The sequence below is a fragment of the Fusarium solani genome, assembly GCF_023522795.1.
Source record: "Fusarium solani strain SB1 chromosome Unknown bctg00000005, whole genome shotgun sequence".
In the NCBI taxonomy this organism is placed as follows: Eukaryota; Fungi; Ascomycota; class Sordariomycetes; order Hypocreales; family Nectriaceae; genus Fusarium; species Fusarium solani.
Window position 1 is genome coordinate 1,010,530 of NW_027072153.1, and position 15,526 is coordinate 1,026,055.

At 54.1% G+C, this 15,526-nt stretch overlaps 4 protein-coding genes across 4 annotated transcripts; 2 read left to right on the forward strand and 2 right to left on the reverse strand.

The window, feature by feature from the left end:
* Nucleotides 1-3,939: 3,939 nt before the first annotated feature.
* On the forward strand, nucleotides 3,940-5,063 carry MRS44_008739 (uncharacterized protein; the record flags this gene model as incomplete). Its single annotated transcript, XM_065621042.1, has 3 exons — nucleotides 3,940-4,074; nucleotides 4,122-4,751; nucleotides 4,839-5,063. 3 exons carry the CDS (start codon nucleotides 3,940-3,942, stop codon nucleotides 5,061-5,063), a joined length of 990 nt encoding a protein of 329 aa, XP_065477114.1.
* Nucleotides 5,064-8,377: 3,314 nt separating this feature from the next.
* On the reverse strand, nucleotides 8,378-9,706 carry MRS44_008740 (uncharacterized protein; the record flags this gene model as incomplete). The annotated part of the gene is made up of 1 exon (XM_046278566.2): nucleotides 8,378-9,706. One exon carries the CDS (start codon nucleotides 9,704-9,706, stop codon nucleotides 8,378-8,380), a length of 1,329 nt encoding a protein of 442 aa, XP_046132193.2.
* Nucleotides 9,707-10,880: 1,174 nt separating this feature from the next.
* Nucleotides 10,881-14,375, forward strand: MRS44_008741 (uncharacterized protein; the record flags this gene model as incomplete). Its single annotated transcript, XM_046269666.2, has 1 exon — nucleotides 10,881-14,375. One exon carries the CDS (start codon nucleotides 10,881-10,883, stop codon nucleotides 14,373-14,375), a length of 3,495 nt encoding a protein of 1,164 aa, XP_046132194.2.
* Nucleotides 14,376-14,787: 412 nt separating this feature from the next.
* On the reverse strand, nucleotides 14,788-15,435 carry MRS44_008742 (40S ribosomal protein uS11; the record flags this gene model as incomplete). Its single annotated transcript, XM_046281209.1, has 4 exons — nucleotides 14,788-14,939; nucleotides 14,993-15,153; nucleotides 15,240-15,312; nucleotides 15,369-15,435. The coding sequence occupies 4 exons, from the start codon at nucleotides 15,433-15,435 to the stop codon at nucleotides 14,788-14,790; spliced, it is 453 nt and encodes a 150-aa protein (XP_046132195.1).
* Between the last annotated feature and the right edge of the window lie 91 nt (nucleotides 15,436-15,526).

Consider the following 15,526-nt stretch of genomic DNA (forward strand, 5'->3'; position numbering starts at 1 on the left):
CGCAGGAGTCGCTTGGGCGGCATGACAAAAGGAATTCTGGCTGCACGTTGGTGCTCTAGGCGCAGCCTGACGTTGGGATGGACGCTAATCAGGGACGCATCCCGAGGTTTTGGATAGGCCATCTTGAGATTGTTCGGCCGTTCGTCCAACGGGGGATGAGATCTGCAGCGGGTGATTTGTGCTGACGTCGATTGCTATTTTCATCACCCATGTCAGCAACGTCTAACCATGGTCATGACCCGCAGTGAATGGATAATCTGCCGCGCGCTGTGGTCAACGCGGCGTCTGTACCTGCGCAAGCGGTGGTACGAGTGTCCTCCCCGATGGCGTCAAAGGGGAGCTCGGCAAGATGGTCGATCCTGCCCCAGAGTAGGTACTCGAGATGGAGGGTGTTCGTGTGAGGGAGCTTGGGAGCCCAGCCCAGTCCAGCCCAGCTCAGCTGGATGCCTGCCGTCTGCTAGTTAGCTCCCGGCCGTTGGGTTTTCTCTTGGCGGCGCGCGCTTGGGGCTTTTGACAATCTAGCGGTGCATGGATGGCCGATATGACGAGTGAGCATCGAGTTGGCGCAACCGGTGACGGCACCTCGGCTCTCTTGTGGGAGGCCATCTCTGTGTTCTGTCGTATCGTAATGTTGGGCTTGTCGTTGGTTGAAGCTGGGGAACTTTCGGGTAGGGGTCAACGGTGTGAGCTTCTAGAAATCGGCGATGAGATGCCATCGATGTAGCGGCGTATTGAAGAAACCTAATCTTGATAATCTCGGGATATATTGTCTTGACGTAGCTGGATATAGTCATGACACCAATGTTGATATTGTTGATGGATGTTATTGCTGGGATCAGGTTGTCTTGATGGTGAAAGACAATGTTTTGCCTCCACTTGCTGGCGCTTGCCGTTTGGTTATCTCAGGCTCTTGCCCTCTTACCGCCTGTTCCCTCTTTCCCTCTTCTTTCCTTTCTGTTTTTGGGGTTTGCTCCTCGCTCCTTCCCATCTGGTCGCCGACTCCTCCATGAATCCCAACTCAATTTTTGTCTATTCTCGTCGACTTGCTCCTTCCCCCTGCTATGTCAACCCAATATGTGATGAATCTCCATCTCCCCTTTTCCCAACTTGGCCCATCTTCAACCTCCCCCCTTCTTCGCATTGTCCCTTTCCTGTAATCACCCAACCTTCAGCTCATCCGTCATCGCTTATCCTCCCTAAAATCCTCTAGAGGACCGACCGCCCGCTCACGCCCGCTCATGCCCGTCTTGAATTACGAAATTGGCGTCACCCTCCACTGCCAGCCGGGGTCATGGCGCTAGTCGAGTCTGCCCTGGACGCGCTAGAAGGTCCTTCTAGAAGACCATCCCGACTCCTGGGCCAGGGCCCTGGAACCCAATTCCCCGTTGCGTTGACGCTCATGACGATGATTGCAGCACCCGTGCCGCTTGGCTTGTTGCATGCCCGAGACAGCAATGCGTTTTACAGGAGGCTCCGCATCTTCTAGGTACCTCACCCGGAGACAAGACCGTTTCCTGCCTTCACTTTATGCGTGTCCCTGGCCAACATGCGTTCGGAGCATGTCGAAACGCTCGCTTGAGCTGGGTGGTGCGCTGAGGAAACCGGCAAGCACATTCCGCGGGGGAGCCTGACCGAGTGGCATTAAGCATTGACGGGTGCAATCTTGGAGACCCCGAACAGAACGCCATCGCCCACTCAGTAGGGCTGCTCCGAGCACGCCGGCCGTGGATGGCGATTGGCGCCCGTGCCTTCTAGACGCTGTGATCTCGTTATCGTCCGTCTCCAGAATGGAAGCGAGAAGCGCTCAAAGCCGTTGCGCCTAGAGCCGTTGAGCTTGGCCCTGGCTGGGTTTCCATCACCTTGGATCCGCTTGTCCTTCACTCGGTACTCCATTGCAAGCATCTCGGAGCTGCCTCCTTTCGGACTCAATCACCTTTACCAGCAACTCCTTTCCACACTCATTCTGTCTGTCGCCAAGGGAGCTGTCATCGACTCATCTCGGCTTGCTCTCTGATGCGGATGCGGCTGCCGCCACCTTCAGCCCTTGGTCCCCTTTTGCTTGGATTCCAGAGGGTTGGTTCACAAGGTTGATTTTCCCGTCCCCGTCCCCGGCTAGTCTCCAAGGTCACGCACCCAGCTGTGCCCTGTCCAGGAGCTCAGCGGTCTAGCCCCGATTCTGGGCGACAGCCACTTCTACGCAGTGTGATTGTTCTCTCGGTGGGGGCAACTTCCTTGCCTCAGCCACAGGCGACTGGGTTGTCGATCTACTGCGTCGAGGGCGACATCATGGCGTGCGTGCTCACTTAACCAATCTGGACCAGTCCCGGCTACCCGGCGTACTGACTTCTCATAGTTCCGCATGGGCATTTCCCTGCTTTTGCATCCAGATTTGTCAAGTGGCAGTTCCCGGCTTGTGGAGATGGCTCTCTTTGCGATCTAGCCCAGGTGGTGGACTTGATCCTGGTTGAGCCATCTAATATAGGAGACCCTGGATGTATTATATCCCCCCGCTCCACAACGTTCAATGGTGGACCTCTCCTGTCCTGCAACGACCACCAGAACTTTTCGCTCCCTTGTTGCCACGCCATCAGCTCGGCACCCGCTCACTGTGGCTCTCCTCTGGTCTAGAAAGGCGGCGGAAAAACGGGCATTGGCTGTTTTGTTGTCACTGCTGCTCGTGGCCAGCTCAGTCACCCTCAGTCCGGTCTAGTCCCACGCTCTCAAGGCGAGGCGCGTTTCACCTTTGGCTCGTCCCCCAATAAGCGCGACCGCCCAGAGTCCTTCCATGTCGTCTGCTTCAACGCGGTCACCTTTGCCAAATCTTTTTGTGTGCAGGGATCTCGTCATGGCAAATTACCATCTGGACAGGATAGCCCGCGTCCGTCGAGGGCGTTGCTACCGCATTACCTTGTCACCCTTGCTAGCCATGATGGATGTCAGGGGTGACTCTTGTTTCTATATCCGGCACCCTGGAGGCCATGGCATAAGATCGTCGAAATTGACTACCCTCCCAACCCTGGCCTGGGTTGGCAGGCAGTCTCCGCAACCCAGCAGAGGGCGGACGGGGGTTGCTCTCCTACGGGACTGAACAAAATCTTGAAGTGCTTAAACCTGCAGCATGAACAGAGAGGCAGACTCAGAGATCCACTCCCTCTGCTACCCTGCCTTAGCAACTCCGTCATCAGACGATAGAGAGCGGCCCTTGCCCTGGCAAGCGCTGCTAGGTTGCTAGCCCTTGTGTTAAATACGTTTATGACCCCGGGCCCGGGAGCTAGAAGAGAGATCTTGAAGAGGGGAACACTTCCGACTGCCCTACCAAGTGGCGGTAGCACTCATACAAAGACTAACATCACCACTTCGACTTACTCACTCTCTTTCTCGTTGATTCCCTTTTATCGATCCTTGAGACGATTCGACACTGCCCTCTCTGTCCTGAACACGTCCTTCCTTTGTGCCCTTGGCCCGAACACAAGGGCGTCGTCGATTTACATGCGCCTACAACACACTCCTTTGGCTCCTCTGGACTACTCTTCACCACTACGACATCATAACTCGAGCCTGAGCTCACCCCTCCAACACAGCCCTCCAGCGCCCACCACTACCGTCTCGCTCAACTACGGAAGCGGGAAAGCCCCCAACCCGTGCCAATCACTCAGGCCCCGACAACGCATGTGGCAAGCTGACCAGCAGCCAATATCGCTGTCGACTTATAGCTTGACAACCGGATGCAAGTTGGAGAAGCCTGAGCCGACGGACGCGACCCCGCAACGTATTGCCCTCAGATAAACGATTCCTCTCTCTCCGCGCCGCAGCCCGCAAGGGCTTCATCCTGTCAAATTCTTTCCATCCAGAGCCCGGCGGCCGTCCAGAGCGGTTCGCTCTGGCGGACCTCATGTATCGGAGGCACGCTGGCGGGCACTTATCGAGTAGGGGACTACAATGTGGACTACTCTGGCCAGGACTCACAACCAGGAGAGAGCCAGCATCAGCACGCATATGATCCGTCGATTCACCAACGTCCCCGACACCAGCAGCATCGGGCCTCCATCCATCACCCCGGAGGCCCGGCTGCTGGTATTCATGGCGCCTCGGATCCGCACCACGCCAACCCTCACGTCCAGCACGCAGCCATGGCCCAGCATCACCAGCAGCACCCTTCACCCCAGATGGTGATGGACCCATCCCAGATGGGCCATCATCGTCTTGGGCCGCCGCAGTTTGGCGCACCAGGTCAAGTCATGGCGCCCATGTACCAGGCCATGTCGACTCCGACGCCGCCAACTCACCCCGGCTCCAGCTCCAAGCGGCCACGGCCAAGTGAACTCGACCTCTCCGTTACAGGCCTGGGAGACCTGGAGCACTCAGACCTCAGCGGCATGCAACAGACCCCCCTGGGGGCTGCATACGCCCAAGCTGCCGCTGCCGCCGTGTCCCAACCGCCGCCGATACATCACCACCACCACCTCCCGGACTCGGGACCCCCTTCAAAGATGATGCGTCGCGACGACGGGGGAGGAGGAGCTCCAAGCGTCGTGGGTCAAGCAGGGATGCCTGCCCCGGCACCTCGTCCTCGAGGACCAAAACTAAAATTCACGCCCGAGGATGACCAGCTGTTGATCGAGCTGAAGGAGAACAAGAACCTCACATGGAAGCAAATTGCGGATTTCTTCCCTGGGCGCTCTTCTGGGACGTTACAGGTGCGGTATTGTACCAAACTCAAGGCCAAGACTACAAACTGGACAGAGGAGACGGTAAGAGAAGCCCCTGTTGCTACTAGACTAGTAGACCTTGTCATCCATACTGTTATTTGCCGGGATATCGTACTAACTCTGCCGTAGGACCAAAAACTTCGAACCGCACTCCAGGACTACGAGAACGAGAAATGGAGAATCGTAGCTAACAAGGTTGGCACCGGATTCACTCCCGCGGCGTGCCGGGAGAGAGCCGAACAACTCGTATCTGGAGACACTACGACTCTGGCAACTCTTTCACAGTCACTATCACCTGTTGTTGCCTCGGTTCCTGAACCTGGAGACGCAATATACTCGCAGCAACTTCAGTGATGCTAGAAACCGTCCGACCTACGAGGACGGAGGGCGAAATCAACGGAACGACGATACACACCGCCCCCCCTAAAACGACACTCTTTTTAAACACACACACACACCAACTTGCAACGGAACTGCGGAGCCTCTACGACACTCGCTTACCTCCCGGAACCGCATTCGACCATTGCTTTTATCCCCGTTGTCCCGTTGGATAACCTGACATCACCATCACTTTGAACGGAACATCTTTTTAGAGACGACAGCCTGAACACACGGGTCAGACCGGACCAGGACAGAAGAGCACATTCTACGACTTGATTTCTTTTTCTTATCTCTGTATTATTCTCTCAATCCCATGTTTGCAGGTCGCATCATTATTTTTCACGTTTGGATCCTGACCTCTTTTCCCCATTACCCCTTTCACACTAATTCTGTATTTCACTTCGCGATTTCCACCTTCTTAGAAATTGCCTTGTACTCTATGCTTGCAGCTGAACGTCTATGATCTCCTATGTCACTTTACGAAAACTATAGACTTGGGAACCCCGGAAAAGGAGAGAGAATTACTTACATGCACCTAATGCTCCCCATCCTTCAGCCAGGGGAACCGTCCAATCGCTTGGGATTATTTGTGGCTGATCACATTTTCTCATTTCCTTTATTTTTACTATTATTACTTTTTTGCTTTCTTTTTGACCGTTGAGACCGGGATGACACAGGTCTCTTCGGGTTTTGGTTGGGCATGACGGAACTTTTCTTGTTTGGAGGGTTGTACTAAGATTGGTGTACTACATTTTGCAGATTGGCGAAGGCAGGGGCATGTCTGCTATTACTTGATGAGAGGAAAAGGAAAGGAAAAGCCAGACAAGGCAGAGGGAGCAGTAAGCAGGCGCTGACAGGGAGGGACAGGACAGAGACACGAGGCGTCATCTCTTGGAGTATAGCACAGCACCGACCTTGGGTGGACTTGGAGAAAAGCGGGCTAGATCACAGAGGAAGAGGATCTGCTGGATCGTCACTGAAATCACGCCATGAGGCTCCTCTTGAGTTTCATGCCAGCGGCACTACGATAGCGAAAAAATGGATCCCTATACCCTCTGCGTTTTGGCCCTATAGTTGAGGTTGAGAATTGCGATATACGTCCGGAAGTCTGTCCTCAAGACGCGCCCAAAGTTCCTCGGATCTGAAGGGCTGCCTGAGCTAGCAAACTAACTAATAACCCAACCCCCCGGCCGCTTTGCTTCACCGGATCACTCTCCACATTTGACCTGGAGGCAAAAGGTAACGTTTATGCTCTAACAGTTGACAGCGAAGCACCCATCCCCTGCCACTCCGCGCTTCGCCTTCCCCCCTTGGGCTTGGGCTTGGCCCCTTGGGATATAAGAGCTACGGTAGACGGTGATATAGGGAGGGCGGGACCTTGCCACGTAGGTACGGTACAGTACAGCAGCCGGCGGCCCGATCGCCGTAGTTGCCGACTGGTGGAAGCTCCCACTGGCGTCTGTTTGTTTCGTCGCCGAGCGGATCGAACCGATGAAACGAGTATAGACGGCCTCTGTCTCACCCCGGGGCTTTGAACGGCTTTGAGCCTTGACTCCGAGAAGCCTCGTGATACCTTGACGGTGGTCTAAGAAGGCGAGCGAGCGAGACAAGAAAACAAAAGGCCCGATCTCACTCTCTCGTCTCTCTCCCGAGTCTCCTTCTTGTCAGTCTATTCTGCTTGGTTGGTCGGCTGGACTTGGAGCGCCCCGCAGGACGATGGGCTATCACATCGCATGGCATGGCATGGCATGCGACTCGCAGGGCGCTAAACGGAAGAAGGGGGGAGGAGGGCACTTGGTGAGAGAGACAGAGGCAGAGCCTAGAACATTCGAGGACGGTGTAGTGTGAAGGGGGACTCAAAACAACTCTTTGCGGTGAGCCGCGCGTGTTTCATGGTGACGTGGTTACGGTGAAGAAAGAAGGGAGGCTGGAGAAAGCTGGGAGGAGCAAGGCGACTGACTGGGTGATGATGCAAGATGAGCATCATGTCGGGGTCCCATCGAGCATCTGTTGAGCATTCCGGGGAGTGTCACGTCGGGAGGAGCCTGACAAGGGAGGGTTTGAGAGGTGGTCCGGTAGAAGCAGGCGATGGATAGCATGGGGAAAGGACATGGACATGACATGGCCTAGCATGGCATGGCATGGCAGCATGTGCGTGTGTGTGTCTGTGTGCACACACCAGGGAGCAAGCAAGCAGACAAGAAGGTTAGCCCGCTGAAACATGTCGTGAGAAATCTCCGACGCGCAGTTTCTAAGCGAAGGGCCGTGGGTGGTTGGTGGTCTTGTCTCTGCTCCAGACCAAACCCAGCCCGATCTGTCAGAATCAAGCTTGAAACTGGATCGTACGGCCTGTCTCGCGTCCCCGTCCCCGTCTCCGTCCCCATCCCGGGGGGTACGGGTACGGTACATAGAGTAGCGATGTGTCCCGGGCAGGCAGGACGGGGCAACGAGGGAGGGAGACCAAGAGGACAGAGAGCTTCGTCATGGATTTGTCACCTCACACCTCACCTCACTGGCCGGCGGCTGGCAAGGCAGCAAAGGCTTTTTTTTTCTCTCTCGTCAACAGATCCCTGGGGCTATAATGGCCGGGTCCCGAGGTAGCATCGGCCGCCCTCTTTTGAGGAGGAGAGGCGCGACACTGGCTTTGGTGGTGATGCAGTGCGACGCTGTTTCTTTGGGTATGGGTCAAGATGGAAACAAGCCCCTTACCCTTTTTTGCCCCACGGGACAAGAAAGAAGTAAAGGGCCCCTAAAACGAATGTTTCGTTTGGCTGCGGTTGGCAGGGCATTCGATTTGTGGTGGCTAGCGCGAGTCGATACTCGCCTGTCTTATGGCCCTATATCACGGATGTTATAAGTGTTGTTCGCCCTCGCCCTCCACACCCCCTGGCAACGAGAGCCGGAAGGTTGACGAAACGGACAGGGACAGAGGCAAACGAAACAAAACACGCCACTTGCGGGAATTGCCAAGAGGGGCCTTGTCCAAAGCCAAGTTTCCTTCGGCGGTACGAGGTTCGGTTTCCCAAACGGGACGCGAGTGAGCCCTCGACGACGACAAGAAGGGACAGTAGAGTAGCGTCGTCGTCGAGGTTGGCCCGGAGCCGATCGTGGCTGACCCTAGTCAGACTAGTTCTAGGTCAAGGTCCGTCCTTGAAGGTCTGCCCTCTTTCAGACCCCATGGCCCATGCTTCCCATCTCTCCAAGCTTGCGGAGGGAGGATGATTCGGGATTGATCTCAACTTGTGATAGGGCACCTTCCGAGATCCCTCATTTATTCTCCTTCTTGTCTATTTTCTGGCGCCTGCTCCGGAACCGTTGAGACGCGCTCCGAGACGATCCACATCCAGGGTCTGGCCTCCCTCTACCAGGTCCACCATTGCACGATGACCTGCCACGTCCAAGCTCCCGTCCAGGAAGGCAGCTGTCTCGACTAGCCAGCCGTTGAAGTCCCTGATCTCGGTTGATCTGCCGGCGCGCACGTCTTGCAGCATGGAGCTGGTGTTGTCCTTCACCTTGTGACCCACTCGGTACACCATCTCCTTCAAGTGTGGCTGAGAGAATCTCTCATGCAGGCTGCTTGGAGACAGGTCAAGTCTTGTGTCTGCCTGCGTTGCTGCTGTATCATCCTGGTTGGACGACTGTCCAATGACTTCTGCACTGCTTTCGTGAGCAACGAGAAGCTGCAGAACGTGGCTTGCCTCGCTTAGAAGTTGGTCGATGATGGTTGCGATAACTCCATCAGGCTCTGTGAATAGAGCACCATTCTTGCACCCTAGAATGGCTGTCAAAGGGTTGATAACGGCATTTACAACCAGTTTTTCCAACTGTAGAATCCAGAGCTCTCCTCTAGACACTGATCTGGCGTTGAGGTGAGGTGCCTGGAGCATTTGCCTTATCAAGTATGCACTTTGCTCACTCGATGACTCATTTGGGAGAACGGACCCAACTGTGACGTCCGCCTGAGAAGCGTGCAGACTTCTGAACGGTCCCTGAGAGGTAACCCCGTGTGTTGTTACGCAGGCCAAGAAGTTGGGTGCGTCGCCAGCTGCAAATCGATGGTTGGCATAAGCCGGCCCATGAGGGGGCCAGAGTTTGGACATTCCATTCTGAGCAAAGGCGACGGTGCTGTTTCGATCCAGATATCCTCGAACCCGATCAACTTGTGGCAGTGCCGCAGAGGCTTTGGTGGTGACGATTAGATTCTTCAGCTTTCCGCCTTGAGCAACCTCGCTGACCGGACCAGTCTCTGGCCTGGACTCTGTCCACCACTCAATGTCAAAGTCCTTGTTCCTCTCTAGTGTGCCTGAGCGCAACAACTCGATGCCCTGACCTTCCATCCATTGTGTCAGAAGCTCCTTTCTGTGCACAACGAGCGTTATAGGAGGCCTTTCAGGCGCTTGTGCCAGAGAGCTTGCGAAAAGTCGACCCAAGTTGCCAATTCCTAGGACATATATGCGCTGTTCCGAGTCACCTGAGACACTTGAAGTCGAAGCGCTTGAAGAAGTACCAAGGTTGGAATCAAAATTGAGATTTGAAGGCTTCCAGGCGAACAACTTTGGGGGTAGACCCGAGTCATTGTAGAAGGCTTCGAGCCATGGTGGTCTTTGAGAGTACATCCTGATTGATGAGAGCTGGATTGGCCGTTGATAGCTGGTAGACTTGAGGTGATGAAATACGTTTGATCCGAATGGAAGAGATCTCATGTCTGGTAACGCTATAGAGCGAGCGTATCGTCTTCGCGGTATAATGTTGTGCCAAGCAGGCTCGAATGACCCCTGGGTACCCGATGCGGTGAGGAGGGCCGAAAAGTGCTTACGATGAAGTGCTGAAAACCAGGAGTTGATTCAGGGTCAAAATGCACTGGATATGACAATGTAGGCCGTGAAAGTCGAAACGAATGCCGTGTGATATTGACATCGTACTTCAGGTGAGGTTGAAATGAGGCTGGTGATCTGAGATGAATGCTGGGGCTGTGGAGTTGGTAGTACAGTGTTAATTGTCGTGGTTTGGTAAGTGAATACACTGTATGAGCTCGGAAGCAGGCATCAAGCGGGTGCGGAATACGGATGTAGGCAGCTACGGATGCATTAAGAGGGCAACTACTAACGTATTTCTTATTTGAAATATCCAATAATTTTGAAATTGTCTGGTACATGAGTATATAGGTAGAAATACATACTTTGGCTTGATTGCTCATCCGCCTCTCTCCTTTGCCTGTCGGAATTTTGGAGAGCTTCATGAGAGAGGTACCTCTTCCCGAATCCCGAACGCCGGGTGTCAGATTAGAAATCCACACCCGCCTGGTGCCTAGAAATTTCGAATGCGCCAATCAGCGCTCGCGTGTCATCTAAATTCCTCCGGCTTAGTCGCACTCAACTCCTGTGCGTCATTGCGATAGTGAACAATGGCTTCAACTTGACCTATTCATAACTGAGTGTTGTGTCTACACGCCTGGAATTTTCTGCTTTCCCTTCTATTTTCCTCTTGAGGCTGCAGTTCTGGACAACATCCTGCGGGGAAGAGCCATCCGGGTTGCACATGGTGCCTAACGGTGTCAACATCAAGAGCAACATTCGCCATCTTGTTCACGCTTGCCTCCCGCAACCCTTTTCTTTGCCACATATAATCGCCATCTTTCCACTCAAGAAGATGCCGATAATCTGACCGTGACTCACTGTTCACGCTGATCCCTCTGCTTCCGGGAGAACTGATCTGCTCCTCTCATCACTTTTCTCTCAGGAGCATCTGCGCCTGCGTTGTTCTTCTGCCTACCGGCACCCGCCTTTCATCATGGCACCAGAAGATGCAAACTCAGAAAACCAAGCGGTTGATCGAGCCGCACTTCGTGATCGAATGCTCGCCGCCGCTCAAGCAGGTGCTTCCCAAGATGACAACGAGGAACAGCCCACGACGGAGGGCCTGAACGAGGAAGATGCGCTTCGGAACCTGACCGGTGCTGTCCGAGATCAGAATGAACTTGAACGAGACATCACTCTCCAAGCCAACGCTGCGTTGATGGAAGCCGATGACAAGAAGGACCAGAATCGCATCGACAAGCTGCAAGCAACCAAGCATCGGCTTCAGTTACAGTTGGACAAGGAGAAGAAGCGCCTCGAGAAAGTAGGCACGAACATTTACCAGTCCCGAAATATCCAGAAGGAAATTGCCAAGCTTGACGATGAGATTCAAGAAGTCAGCAGCGACATCTCGGATTTTCAAGCACGCATTGAGAAGCGGCACCAGGAGAACGCCGTCGAGGATTCAAAGCAAGCCAAATCCAAGAAGCTTCCAGGCGAAAGCAATCGCGAATTTCTCATCCGAACTGGCAAGATTACGCCTTTCGCCAAGATTGGTGGACCACGACCAGCCGGCATTGAGGGACAGCTCGCGGACACGATTTTGGACGCAGAGGAAGAGGCTGCGGCAGAGCAGTTGGACGAGGAGTTCGCAGGCCCGACCTCTCACCAACGCCTTCGGCGGCCTGGCTTTGCTGACGAGCTCGAGCCTGAAACGACTAAGCCGGTGGCCAAGCCAGAGACCACTGCAGTTGAGACTGAGTTTTCTCTCCGACCAAGGAAGAAGAGACGTGTTCAGAGAGATCGAAGCCCATCTGCCGATTTTGAGCCTGAAGGAACCCCTGGTTCTGAATCAGGAGATGATGCTGTTTGGCAGCAAGGTACCGAGGATGATCTCGTCCGGGAACAACGCCGCAAGGCCAAGGCCAAAGCTAAACTCGTCGAGCAAAACGCGATTGATCTTAGCAAGATCGATGACGGAAACGCGGCGCACTACAAGAAGAGGCTGAACGATTGGGTCACCCGAAGAAGTCGCGCTAGACGAGCACGCAGACAGGGAACTGAGACCGGCGGCGACGCCGAGCAGAGCGACGAGGAGGAAGAGGAATGGCTCAAGCCTGCTCCAGACTTTCCAGATCACCATTTTGGGGATGGACTCAAACTCCCTGGGGATATTCACCCCTCCCTTTTCGGATACCAGAAGACTGGTGTCCAATGGCTTGCGGAACTCTACAAGCAGCATGTTGGAGGCATTGTGGGCGATGAGATGGGATTGGGCAAGACTGTTCAACTGATCGCATTCCTCGCGGCTCTTCACTACAGCAAAAAGCTCACACGCCCTGTTATTATTGTTGCTCCAGCCACGCTCCTACGACAGTGGGTAAGCGAGTTTCATCGTTGGTGGCCACCCCTTCGCGTGGCAATTCTCCATGCTTCTGGTAGCGGCATGATGGATCCCAAAGCCGAAGACGAGGCCGATTTGGATCATTTCAAGCCTCTCGCGACCAAATCAGAGAAGGCTGCAAGAAGGATTGTCAACGGAGTTGTCAAGAATGGCCATGTTCTGGTGACGACCTATGCCGGCCTTCAGACATACGCAGACACTCTGCTGCCGGTTCAATGGGATTATGCCGTTCTTGATGAAGGACACAAGATTCGTAATCCGAATGCTGAGATCACAGTCACCTGCAAAGAACTCAACACCCCCAACCGTGTCATCCTTTCAGGAACGCCCGTTCAAAACAATCTGACAGAGCTATGGTCTCTGTTTGACTTCATCTACCCTATGCGCCTGGGAACGCTTGTCAATTTCAGAACACAGTTTGAGATCCCAATTCGGCAAGGCGGTTATGCAAATGCCTCCAACTTGCAAGTCATGACTGCAGAGAAATGTGCCGAAGCTCTGAAGGAGACAATCAGCGAGTATCTACTCCAGCGGTTGAAAGTCGACGTTGCTGCTGATCTTCCCGAGAAGACGGAGCAGGTCTTGTTTTGCAAGCTGACAGATGGGCAACGCAAAGCTTACGAGACATTTCTTAAATCTGATGAGGTCTCGTCCATCTTGTCCCGAACACGACAATCCCTTTATGGAATCGATATTCTCCGCAAGATCTGCAACCACCCCGATCTGCTGGACAAGAGTCTTGCAAGCAAAGATGGATACGACTTTGGCAACCCCAAGCTTTCCGCCAAACTCCAGCTGACCAAAGACTTGCTGCAAAAGGTCATGATCCCCAATGGCCACAAGACTCTTCTGTTTTCGCAAGGAAAACAAATGCTCAACATTATCGAGAAGTGCATCAGAGAATGCGACATCAGCTATGTTCGAATGGACGGAGAAACTCCCGTTGATCAACGCCAGCCCATGATTGACAAGTTCAACGAAGATCCAAATATCCACGTGTTCCTCATGACAACGAGAACCGGAGGACTAGGAACGAATTTGACTGGCGCCGACCGGATCATCATCTTCGACCCAGACTGGAACCCGTCGACTGATCTCCAGGCCAGAGAAAGAGCATGGAGGCTGGGCCAGAAGAAGCCAGTGAAGATCTACCGCTTGATGACTGAGGGAACGATCGAGGAGAAGATTTATCATCGTCAGATCTTCAAGCAGTTCATGACCAACAAGGTGCTGAAGGATCCAAAGCAGCGAAGCAGCTATGATCTGTCAGATCTCTACGATCTCTTCAGTTTCAACCCAGTGGGAGAGGCGGGAGCTCAACGAAGTGAAGTCTTCAAAGGGGCTGAAGTTGACTTGGCTAATGCTGATGGAGGAGAGGGCGGAGACCAGAACGTACAACCCATCAGCAGCATTGGACGTGACACCAACGACGCTGAGGGTAGAGAACTCCAGCAAATGGATCTGGTGGCTGCTATGGAGGAGTTCAAAGAAGACAAGTCTGCTCATGATGAGAAGCGCATGCTGGAGGGCATCTTTGCAAAGTCTGTCAACAGCGCCTACGATCATGAACAAATCGTCAACGGGCCCCAGAAAGCCAAGGCGGACATGTCTGTCCTTCGACATGAGGCGAACCAAGTCGCCCGCCAAGCCGCGGCACACCTTCGTCAGGCTGGCTTAGAGGCACGCAGAGTCCCGATCGGTACTGTGACATGGACCGGAGAGGTTGGACAGGCTGGTCGCCCAGGAGGTAACCGTCGGCGTGGAGGACCTGGCTCGACAGGCATTATTAGTAACCTGGCTGATCGTCAAGGTCTCGACGGTGGAAGTGGAAGCAGCTCACGATCCGGTACCCCAGGCTCGGACAGGAATCTCAAGGCAAAGGACTTCGTGGCGATGATCAAAACCTTCATCAATCGTCAAGGTGGCCAAGTTCCCAGCAAGATGTTGGTGGATCATTTCAACCCGTACTGTCCAAACAAGAAACAGAGCGACGAGTTCAAGACTGCCCTGGATAGAGTTGCCGTTCTCAACAAGTCTGGCGGCACGGGTAGAGGAATCTGGACATTGAAACCGGGTGTGAAGTGATGGAGAGGGAGATTGAATCGAGGATGAAATCCTTGAGGGGGATCATGAATTGGCTGGTCGTTCGGCGAGGCGTTCGGATACTACAAGATCACATAAAATAGATACCGCGGCTTGATAAATTCATATGCTTTTTTTTCTTCTTGCTCATCATCATGGCCAACGGGAAACTATGTCCATGTTGCATCATAAATCAAAGTCTCACGAAGGAGAGTTGGTCTGACAAGGAGGATGATTCATAGGCCTTCGGGCGAATTCATAACTGTCTACTGCGTCCTAACCCATAACCGGACCAGGCATAGCAGGATAGACTGGAGACCAGGCGCATTGGCCGTTCTCCTCGTGATTCTCAACGCCACAGAGAAACCAGATAGCGAATCTCCTGTCCGATCCAAGCCACCCAATTGTGAGCAGCTCAGAGACGGCGACCACGGCGACCACCCTTTCTGCGGGTAGAGTCGGAAGGAGTGGGAGTGACGTCCTCAATGCGACCGATCTTCATGCCAGCACGAGCCAGAGCGCGGAGAGCGGACTGGGCACCGGGGCCGGGGGTCTTGGTACCGTTACCTGGAGGGGTGAATTAGCATGAGTCTGATGTGCCGAGACAAGTCAGAACTTACCACCAGTGGCACGGATCTTGATGTGAAGAGCGTTGATGCCAAGCTCCTTGCAGCGGGCAGCGACGTCCTGAGCAGCCAACATGGCAGCGTAGGGGGAGGACTCGTCGCGATCGGCCTTGACCTTCATACCACCAGTAACACGGCAGATGGTCTCACGGCCACTGGAATCACCCAAGTTAGCCACAATGAACCGTACAATTTTTCGTAGCCGCAACCAGCTCTCTTCCTTATTCACGGGTTGACGAACCTCAGATCGGTGACGTGGACGAAGGTATCGTTGAAGGAGGCGAAGATACGGGCGACACCGAAGACGAGCTCGCCTGCGCAAAAACTGTTAGTCTCTTCGTTTCTCGTTCGGTTCGACGCGGGCGCATACCATCGCGGACGGAGGGGCCCAGGGAGATGTTCTCCTGGGGAGCACGGGCGACCTTCTTGGGGGGCATTTTGAAATGGGCGACTTCTGGTTACTCGTCACTTGGCGGTTGAGAATGAGGTTCTCCAAACTGATTTCTCGCGAGGTGCCAATTTGGTGGT